The 11,115-nt window shown below is 55.0% G+C and overlaps 1 protein-coding gene across 1 annotated transcript in view; it reads left to right on the top strand.

Moving 5' to 3' along the window:
* Positions 1-11,115, top strand: part of PTPRS (protein tyrosine phosphatase receptor type S) — an 81,708-nt gene that overhangs the window by 18,112 nt on the left and 52,481 nt on the right. Inside the window, 2 exon segments of the mRNA XM_077751249.1 lie at positions 8,974-9,243; positions 10,460-11,059. Of these exon segments, the coding sequence (XP_077607375.1) occupies positions 8,974-9,243; positions 10,460-11,059 (870 nt within the window).

Consider the following 11,115-nt stretch of genomic DNA (forward strand, 5'->3'; position numbering starts at 1 on the left):
GGGCACCCCAGGCCACTGCCGCGGCACCTCCGGTGAGTTATAGCGCATCCACGACTCCAACCGACTGGTCTCCATCTGACCTGCTTATTATTTCTCTGCCAACACCTGGGAACGGGGTTTGTACGTCTGGCAGCGGGTTCGAGGAGAGCGTGGACAGCATTATGGGGCGGGGAGGGGGGGCTTCTAGTGAGGGTGCGACGAGGGAGGGGGACCCCCGTGTCCTCAGCTCCCCCGGAGGTGGGTCCCCAGCTCAAGCCTCTTATCTTTTGGGGGTCCAGCCTCCCGATCTTTGCCTGGGCCTCAGACGCTCCAGAATTGAATTTAAAAAAAAAAGAAAAGAAAATCGTGGAGAACAAATGTAGTTTTTATGTGGCAAGAAAAGAAAAAAGGTCATTGCTGTTCTTTTTTATTTTTTAATTTTAATTTTTTTTTTTTGGTTTAAAGAAAAAACAACAAACGATTGCAGCTTTTAGCCTTGGGAAGTCCTCTTTTTACTCTCTGTATCTCCCCTATTTTTTCTCTTCTTCCCATGTCATTGTGTTCTGCATCAAACCCCCTTTACATCCCTCAGAGCTTCGAGAAGGTTGGTGTGTTTTTTTCTTTTTTACTTTCTTTACCCACATTTTTACATTCTGAAAGTGACACGCACACACACGAAATGCACACGGACACGCACGCACACGCGCACACACACCGACACGCACACAGAGAAAAAAAAAGACGGAATACGAATCGTAAGCGCAAAGCGAACAGCGCAAAGCGAACAAAACAAAACAAAACCGCCAAGCGAGAGCAAAAACCCAGAAAGACACGAAAATCTCAGCCGCGCCCAGCCCGGCCTAGGGCCGGCCGCACACATGCGATGCTTGCATTGTGGTCGCCTCTATGCATCCGTTGGTAATGTTGTTGCTAAGTTTTTTGCACTCCTCGTCGTCATGGTAACGGGCCTGATGCATGCTGGGAGAATGTAAAAATTTCTCTGCATGCCACTCTTGTCGGTTTGGTTTGGTGAATTCCCAGCGCCTTCTGTTGGAGCGTTTTTCGTCTCCCGTTCTGTTTCTTTTCTTTTCCTTTGGTTTTTTTCGTATTTTCTTTCTTTCCTTTGAATTTCAGTATTATTACTATTATTTTGGTTTTGTTCTGTTCTTGGGGGGGAAAAAACCGATCCGTTCGTTTTTTTTTCCCCCTTCCATCCCCGTTCAGCCCGTTCCCTTCTTACCCCCAGAGCGTTTTGTCTTTGGTTCTGTCTCGTGTTTCCGTGCTATTTGGTTTCGGTTTTCTTGGGCTGAGCTGTTCTGTGGTTGTTCTCCAAATGCATTGTGATTTCAAAGCCAGTGTTCCTGTCCCAGCTACCAGCCGGGAGGGCAGTAGGGGTCCCACAGCTGGGATGCTGGGGCAGAAAGTGACCGCCCGGGCTCAAGGGGCACAAGGGAAGTGGCATAACAGACAGATTGGGGGGGAGGTGAGGGGAGAGCGGCCCAATTTGCCTGGCCTCGCTGGACAGCCCCCCTTTACCCAGAGCTGGCACCCTCAGCCCCACACTGCAGCCATGTTGGAAGGGGGCTCAAGCAGGCACGTTCCCATCTCTCTGCCTCAGCATGAGACCACCTTCCCCCTCTCCCAGATGACCTGGAAGACAGGCATTTGAAGCGCAACTAAATGGGCCACCAGCACTTTGAGAACTTGTTCAGGATGTTAACAGGCCACGTGTGAGAAGTGGTTGCCTTAAATTGGATTGTTCTCCCAAAATGACACGTGCTTGGCACATAGGCAGTGCTCAGGATGGCAGCCGGTTTGATGACATTCGCACCCTGGCTGGGCACAAATACAAAACTGCCCATCAGAAAACGTAGCGACTTTGGTAGAAATACTTAGCCAGTTGTTCTGCCCTTTGGTGCTATGCCTCCGCCTCTCAGGCAGTGTTGGCTGCTTCCTCCACTCCCCTAGGCTCTGGGCCCAGTCACAGACTTCATGTCCAGCAACACAGCATGGTCACTTTCTGAGCACCCGAGCATCAGAACTGTGGAATTCTGGAGAATCCCAGGGGAACTTTGGATATAGCCTCTCCCCCCACCTCTGCCTCCCCTGCTCTCCCACTGCCTGCCTCTCCCTCTCCCTCTCTCTCTTTCTCGCTCTCTCTTTCTGTCTCTGCCTCCCCCAGTGTCTCTCTCACTCCTGCAAACCTTCAGAGATACACGCTTCCTTCTTCTGCTCCCTCCCCAGAGAAAGGCAAGCCCTTGAGAATACTACTCCAACCCCAAATAAATTCATTTAGATTTTTATTCCCCCCCCCCCCCCCCCNTTGAGAGAAGAGGCCAGCCTGTTGGGGGTCACCATTTTTTCCTCTCTTGTCCCTCCCCTCCCTTCCCCAAACTCCCACTTACTGTGAAGTTCACGGCCAAGTTGGCCAGAGGACGTCAGATGCAGTGAGAGGAGATTCAGGTCTCCTGTCTCCTTGTTGACCCAGTGCAAGCGCTGCCAGGCCGACCCTTAGGGGAGCTTAAAAAATAGAGGAGAGGGTCTCCCAGCCCCTCCACCAAAGCTGGGTTCCAGTGAATTCAAACCAACGGGTGGCTGAGGGTCTTGGGCTCTGGCCAACCCAGATTCAAAGCCTGCCTCTGCCCCTCCCTGACTGTGTGACCTCGGGCTAGTCAGCCTGATCGCTTGGGGTCCCATTGATCTGAACTAGGAGGAGTCCACTGAGCTAATTAAATGCTCAAGTGTCCTGTGTCGTGCGAGGCACATAAATCACTAGTGGGATGGCTGTAGAGCTAAAGGGTTCGAGCGGACGATCTGAGCAGGTCACTTCCCTTCCTTGGGGACCCCACTTGCCCCACTGAGTACTTCACAGATCCACTGTGTGGCGAAGGCGGCCAGGGTAAAGTGCTTTGAAAAGAATTGCAGGGCAGGACCCAGTTCATGTGCTCAGATCTCATTTTTCGCCCGTGCCTTTCTGAACCCATCCCACGATTTCATTCTCTCCCGGTTCTAACCCAGTTCCCGTGAGATCAGTAGCCCGCCTAGCGCCATGTCTTTCATCTCGCCCCCGTCACTCTCCCAGGGCGTTCGGGGGCCGCCCCACTTGGGAGCTAAGCTACCCTTGCGGAGAAGCACAAGCCCACAGAAGGGTTGGGCCGCCTGGCACGCTTTGCCCTGAAAGCTACAAGCTGTTACATTGTTGCCAGCGCAGAGCTAGCCGCAAGGATTCAGTACCTGCCCCCCCCAACCTAATTCCCTTCGTTCACAGCGGCTTCTGCTGACCCTGGGTGGTTACAGGGATGCGATAGTCAGACCATGCCCTTCTCCTCTTGAAATGGATCTCTGACCTACAAAGACCTAAATCCAGACCAAGCCCCCCCTCCCTTTTTTTTTTTTAATACAGCCAGCCAGAACCTCCCCCCCACCCCCACCCCGGGGAAAGCTGCAGCCGAGGCTTTTGACGAGGTGGGAAGGTGATCAGAGACGTTCTCGCTGGCTGTTAATTTTCTCGTTTGTCTCTTTAACATCGGGCTTTAAGGGATCGCTTAGCGGCTAAGGTGGTGTCTTTAGCACTTGGTCCAGCAACATAGATTCATTGACCCCGTGGTGCACAGGACCCAGTTAAATGGTGTGCCACCCCCTGGTGCTGTGAGAGCTTCGTGGGGTTGGGGAAGATCGGCTCACCCTCCAGGGGCTCAGGATACCTTTAGGGTTGGAGAGGATGTCAGATGGGGCTGGGATCATTTAATGACAGGTCTTGAACACTGAGCTCAGAAACTAGGACTCGATGCCCAGTGCCAGTGGGGGTTCTGGATTGCCCCGATTTCCCGTGTTCTGTGATCCGCTCCCCGAGCCTTTCCAGATCAAACCATAGCATGGAATTTTATGGGACAAATTGTTTTTAATGTTCCATTTCTAGCACCCAAGCCGTGTGATTGGTGGATGTGACCCCTAGGTGTTTTCCTGACCTCCTGGATCTTCCCCCCAGCCCCCCTGAAAGAGGAATAGATACAGATAATCGATCTGGAGGCTCCCTGAACTTCCCATATCGCCAGGAAGATTCCCACTGGGGTGTGTTGAGCTCCCCAGTTCCTGCTGATCACCCCTGGCCATGCCTCCCCCCTACCCTGCCCCCGACAGGACCCAGCCCTTCTCATCCCACCCTCATCCCAAGGGGGGAGGGGGTGCCAGGGTGGGGGAGGCCGACTTTCCTCTGTTTGGGTTGGGCGGGCGGCAAGGAGGGGGCGTTCCGCAGGAACACTGAGCTCTCGAACCTCTCGCCTGCTGCCTGCCTCATACCCTTTGCATCGCTGTTTCCTCTGTTTTGACGGGGTGGGGGGGGGAGGGAGGGGGGGATGGAGTGAGGGGAATATTAGATTACACCTTGTCGTCTGGAAAGCCCTCCGTCTCTGCCGGCCGCAGCGAGGGGTGGCAAGGAAGTCATCCAATTGGCGAGATGTCATCCCATTTTCTACTAGAACCAAAAAGAAACAAAACAAAACAAAACAAAAGCGGGGGGAGAGAGGGTACTAAAAAAAGGAATAAAGATCAACATCGACAGTACAGCAAAAACTTGCAGCTAAAAGTGCATAACAACTTGCCGAGGCCACTGGGCAGCCCGCGGGCCGGGGTCCAGCCAGGTCCCTCTGGGCCTTGCACGCTGTCTTCATGGCAGAGGGAGCTGGTGGTGGGAGGGAGGAGGCAGGATTGTGCCAAGCGCGTAGAGCAGGAAGATGCCCAAGGCAGGCCACGGGGCAGCACCCCCGCTCCCTGGGCCACAGGCTGGGGTGCCACGGAAGGGGCTGAGAAACCGGCTTGGGAATTAGACTCGGACCCCCTCCCTTCCCCGGACAGGTGTAATCTAAGCTTTAGTAAACCCGTGGAGNCATTCGGGTCCCCCCCGCTGGGACCCCCGGCTACTCGGTGGCGAGAAGAGCTGGAAACGAGAACCAGCTGGAGCGTGCTGAGGACCAAGGCTGGTGTGGTCCCCTTATAACCTTCCTGGACCCTCCATTCAGGTCGGTAATTGGGGGCGGGGGTCCCGCGGGGCCACCCCGTCCTGTGGGCTCTGCCCACGTTACTTTCTAACCCGCACCTCAAGCTTGCAGCCAGGGGTGGAGAGATGTCGCGGGTGGGTGTCAGCACCAAACTGGGCAGAACACAGCGTCAGCCATGCCACCCTTGCTGGCTGGGAGGTTGCCCAGAGGCCTCCTGAGACCCCCCCCCCGGGGGTTCTGAGCCATCCCGTGTCAGTGGGCAGGGTCCTCCCCGAACTCGTGGCAAACCAGCCCTCTTCCTACACGGCGCACCCCCAGAGGCAGATGCGGTGGATGAGAAAGCAAGTAGGCAAAGCTGCTTAGCCGTCAGCCTTTGTGGCACATTGGCAGAGCCATTTAACTGATGGCTGCCGGCCATGTTCGGGATCGTGAGCACGAAAGTCACTATTGTTGATCAACGCCCTTCTGCATTTAGCTGATTTATAATTAAAAACCTCGTACAGCAGGTGTTTTATGTTTTCAAGATATATGCTTTGTCCTTGCCTTTGAGAAAAGTTAGAGGTACCTTCCAAATCTCGCCAAGGAGAGATATTTTAAGATGAGGTCAGATGTGAATGGGGTCTTTGGGGCAAGATATTGAGCCTTCTACAGAAATAAACGTGGCTCATATTTAACCTTTAAATCGTAAAGCCACGTCTTGCTCCCTTTGATGTTTCCAGTAATCCCTTTCAGTATGGACGTCCCACTAATGGCTTCTGGACGTTTATCATGATGACTGCTGGATAGTATTCAACTGGTGGTCACTGGTTACTGTTCACTCGATTGGAATATATAGGTGACAAGGTACTTTTGCCCTCTTTGCTGTCCCCGGAAGGTAAAGACACATGATTTGAAAGAGCCAGGTGCCAAGAAGGGACACCTGGCATTAATTCTTACTACTTAGGATGGTGAGGGAAGACTCGCTTTACCTGAGAGGCAGAGACCAGGTATACCTAGCTTGGAGCTCTGGTCCCGCCAGTCCCTCTGTGTCTTCCAGCTAACCTTGCCACTTGCTGAGCCTCCACCCCCTCGTCCACAGAGTGGGCTGTAAAGCTGTCTGCCTACCACAGAGTTGGAAGAGATAAAATGAGATGGGGATTCAGTAGAAATTCTGTTCCCTTTTTAACCAATTCATCCCAAACCTTCTTGAGGTTGAGAATCTAGTTGATCTCCCCCCACCCCCCATCCTGGAAGGCCAGAAGGGACCTTCACAGGCCCCTCGCCCAGGCTGAGCACCTTCTATGTGCTGGGGCACGCCTTCGTCAACTTAACAGACCTCCTCGGCATGTCCCCAATTACCTCCATTCCATAGATGGAGAAACTGAGGCTCTGGGAGGATGAGGGACCTGCCCAAGGCCACACGGCTTATTCAGCTCCATCGGCTCTCCCACCTCTGCCTGGAGAGGTTTTCTGGGAGATTCTGAGGTCGTGAGGGATGGATTGCCTGGCTGTGTGATCAGTGAGTCTGTGATCAGGGCTGCTGGTCGAGCCCTGACCAGGGCCGTGGTGTCCCCGAGAAGCGGGGCTGGGTTGGTTTGCCCCGAAGGGTCTTTGCGAGGATCTGACTCCGTGGCGGCCTCGAAGCCTCGGCCGCGGCTCCTGGGTGTCGGGTGGGCAGGCCAGACCCTGTGTTCTGCCGGGGACCGGGGCACCTCCCTGGGGAAGCCATAGCCCTTCCTCCCTTTCAGACCCCGATTTTCAGCCCCACACTCATTCCATGTTTTTTGGTTTTTTTTGTTGTTGTTTTTGGTTTTTTTTCTTTCTTGCTTTGGGGTGTTTTGTTTCCTTTCGGAGGGTTTTTTTTTTTTTTTTTTTNTTTTGTTTTTGGTTTTTTTTTTTCTTTGTTTGGGGTGGTTTTTTTTCTTTTGGAGGGTTTTTTTTTTTTTTTTTTTTCTTGGTTCAGTTGGGTTTTTGGTTTGGTTTTTAGGTGTTTTTTTTTTTTGAGGGGTTTTTTTTTTCCTTTTATCCGCTTTGTTTTTTCATTTGTTTCTCCTGGTTTTGTTTTGGACGTCGATGCCGTTTTCTGTCCTTGATTAATTAGCTCCCCCACGCTCATCCCCCATCATGTTCTGTTTCCATGACAACGCAGCGTCGGGCATCCCACTCGCGCCTCGCTGTGGATGCCGGCGNCACTGGACGTTTCGTGGGGCTTCCTTTTCTGAAGGGTGCCGCTGCTTCACCCTGGCGCCCCCCACCCCGCCCCCCACGGCGCTCCCCTCTCCTCTCTGCCTCCATCTGGGTTCAGGGAGCAGGGGTTGGGATTTCCAGCTCGGAACCCGGGGCTGGAAGAGCGGGAACTGGTGCCCCGGAGCCCCTCCCTCTGTTAGGGCGAGTCAGGCCCCCGACAGCCACCCTCCGGCAGTGGCAGGTGAATCAGGCAGGGCGGGGTGTCAGAAGTCACCCGCTGGCCCCTTGAGCCTCCAGTCTGTCATCTCTCTAGTTTGAGACAAGACTCCTCCTCGACCCACCCGAGGCTGGGGACCCACCTGTGTGGCTTGAGGTCCCGAGAGTTTTTAGCCGCGGACAACCTCTTCCTGGCTCGAGCGATCTGCCCAAGTCCTTCCCTCCCCGGCAGCCAGTTACGGGTCTTCTGTGGAGCAGCTACGCCTTTCTAGAAGTCCAGGTCCCGCGAGCGGCCGGCCCCGCCCCCTGCCCCACCCCAACCCCAAAACCTGCCCAACTTCCGAAAATGGAGCCCCCGAAATGCTTCCTGCCGCCTTCAGGGTCTGTGACATGGGGACAGAAGGCCGCACCCGCTTCCCCGCGAGAAACGCACAGAACGCGCCCCTGTCCTCTCTACATTCAAGCTCATTCCCTCGTTTTATTAGTATTATTATTGTTATTAATATCCTATTTATTATTCTGCCAGGGCCGTGATGTGACAATGTGACATGTCACATTGGGTCACATCCGCTAGAATTAATATGCAGCATTGAAGTGGGCCCCCTCTCTCTGGGCCTCTCTTCCTGTTCTGTCTCTCCCATGCCTCCTCTCTCGTCTCTGGCACCCACGGATGTGCACCGATGGCCCCCGAAAGCAGGCTTCTTCCTCGCATCACCTGTCTGTCTGTCCCTTCTGCCTCTTTCCCTCTCCCTCTCTCTCTCTCCTTCTCTCTCTCCCTCTCCCTTTTCCTCTCTCTCCCTCTCTCTTTCTCCCTCTCCTCTCAACCAGCCTATTTTGCATGCCGTTTGTGACTCTGAGAGCTGCATCTATCAATGGAAACTTGTCAGATCCGACAGAAGCTTTTAGAAGGGTTTCTATACCCCAAAACCACAAAAATTTCATTAGAGTTTCTCATCTTTTCCTTGAGGGCCCCCCCAGGGAAGTGGGCAGGGCCCCTGAGTCACCAGAGGGGACGAGGGTGGGGGCCCAAGGTCCCGGCCCCCTCTGCCTCCTGGCGGCGCCGGTCTCTGTGACCTCCCCGCTGCCCAACGTCCCCCGTACCTGCAGCCAGAAGCTTCCAAAGCTCCCCGCTTGGGAGAGCGGGCGGAGGGGCTGCTCCCCGAAGCCACATCTGTCAGCAAAGATGAGAAACAGCTGATAAATTTTTGTGTCCGTAACTGTGCTGTGACCAGTGGCTCTGGTCACTGAAACCTGTTGCTATGGAATAGCGCTTCATGTCTCTTATTATATATCGGTATCTCTCTCTATATTGTTTGTGGAGTACCTTCCTTTGAAGTTTTGGTTTCTTTGTGTTGGAATTTGCTTTTTTAATTTGGTTTTTTTTTTAGTTTCTTTTCATTTGGAAGAAAAAAACTTTTCTGCTGGGGGGAAGGGAACAGCCCTGTTTATATTTAAATTGTTTTCCGCTTTTTTTTTTTCTTTTTTTCTTTCTTTCCTTCCTTCCTTCCTTTCTTTCTTTCTTCCTGCTTTTCTTTCTTCCCCCCACCTCGCATCCCGTCTCCCCACCTCCCACGCTGCGCATCTCTCCCTCCTCCCGCCCGCCGCCCACCCCCAGTCCGCCGCGTGGCTCCGCGATTCTCCATCTTGCCCATGAGCCACGAGATCATGCCAGGCGGCAACGTGAACATCACCTGCGTGGCCGTGGGCTCGCCCATGCCGTACGTCAAGTGGATGCAGGGGGCCGAGGACCTGACGCCCGAAGATGACATGCCTGTGGGGCGGAACGTGCTGGAACTCACAGACGTCAAGGACTCCGCCAACTACACCTGCGTGGCCATGTCCAGCCTGGGCGTCATCGAGGCCGTGGCCCAGATCACGGTGAAATGTAAGCGGGGCCTGTGGGGGCGCGGGAAGGCGGGTGTTCCCTGGACCCCGGGCACAGGGAAACCTCTGTGTTCCCGTTCCGGGTTTGGGCACTCGTGGCTGGGAAGGGGGCGCTTGTTTTGTGCATAGATATCTACGAGCAGAGAGTCCAATGTGTGACATGTACGGGCAGATGACGGGGACCTTGTTCGGACCCCCCGCCCCGAGTTAAGGGTCTCACCTTCCAGAAAAGTTACGTCAGAGAAAGATTAAAAGTTGAACGGGAACGAGCCAGAGGAAGGTAGAGAACGGTTCCAAGGAAAGTGAACAGCCTGTGCAGGCTCAGAGAGGAGGAGCTGGGACGGGGGGCCACTGGGTCTCCCGAGATGGCAAGTTTGTGGTGAGAGTCCGAGGAAGGTGCCCCCAGATATTTTCCTAGCTTTAGAACAGGGGCTACCAAACTACAGCCCGCAGGCCGAATCCGGCCCTCCACTTGTTTTTATAAATAAAGTTTTATTGGCACATCACCACACCCATTCATCCATGCCTCGTCTGCAGCCGCTTTCCGGCTACAGGAGCAGAGCTGCGTGGTCCCCACAGACCAGCCAGCGTGCAGAGCTGGAAATGGTTACTGTGCGGAGTCTGCCAAGCCCTGTCCTCGGGCCACGGGAACCGTCCATCTCAGCTGGCTTGTTGGCCGTTGTGCTGAGGGAATGAACTTCTCCTGGGGCCTGTGTGGTGTAAGACCTTGGGGCAAGTGGGAGGCAGAGTGACAATTCTCTGGGTGCCAGGAGCACACTTGTGAAGAAAGCTCTGGCCCCCGCTAAGAACCGGGCAGGGTCCCTGTAGCCGGGGCGGTGCAGAAAGCTTTCAGGGATGAGAAGGAGCTGGCCGTGTGGCCCTCTGGGGCTGGAGCATTCCTGGTACAAGGAACAGAAAGTGTGCCATGGGAACAGATGGTGTGGCTGAGCAGAGTTAACCGCACACACAGGGCACCAACAATTGCACCAGTAAATGTTTTTACAAAGAGCAAATTTTTTGCTTTAAGTCTGTATTTTCAGCTTTCTGGGCCGTCTGGTCTCTGCTTCGGCCCTTGGGCTCTGCCCCTGTAGTGCGAAAGGAGTCCTTTGCCATACGTAGGGGTGGCCATAGTCCAATAAAACTTTACTGATAAGAATAGCTGCCGGTCCTCCACGCTGCTGTAGACCAGGAGATGCCTGCGGTCATGGCTGAGGAAGCCAAGTCCCCGCAGCCGGCGTGTGNCAAAGCCCCGGGCACGCCCGTGGTGACCGAGAACACAGCCACCAGCATCACCATCACGTGGGACTCCGGCAACCCAGACCCTGTGTCCTACTACGTCATCGAGTATAAATCCAAGAGCCAGGACGGGCCGTACCAGATCAAGGAGGACATCACCACCACGCGCTACAGCATCGGGGGCCTGAGCCCCAACTCCGAGTACGAGATCTGGGTGTCGGCCGTGAACTCCATCGGCCAGGGGCCCCCCAGCGAGTCGGTGGTGACGCGCACGGGCGAGCAGGCGCCGGCCAGCGCGCCGCGGAACGTGCAGGCCCGCATGCTCAGCGCCACCACCATGATCATCCAGTGGGAGGAGCCGGTGGAGCCCAACGGCCTGATCCGCGGCTACCGCGTCTACTACACCATGGAGCCCGAGCACCCCGTGGGCAACTGGCAGAAGCACAACGTGGACGACAGCCTGCTGACCACGGTGGGCAGCCTGCTGGAGGACGAGACGTACACGGTGCGCGTGCTGGCCTTCACCTCCGTGGGCGACGGGCCGCTCTCGGACCCCATCCAGGTCAAGACGCAGCAGGGAGGTGAGGGGCCGGGGGAGGCGTGGCTTCTGCGGGGACGCGGGTGGGGGCGGCGCGCG

This window comes from Crocuta crocuta, unplaced genomic scaffold, assembly GCF_008692635.1.
Source record: "Crocuta crocuta isolate KB4526 unplaced genomic scaffold, BGI_CrCroc_1.0 scaffold110, whole genome shotgun sequence".
Classification (NCBI taxonomy): Eukaryota; Metazoa; Chordata; class Mammalia; order Carnivora; family Hyaenidae; genus Crocuta; species Crocuta crocuta.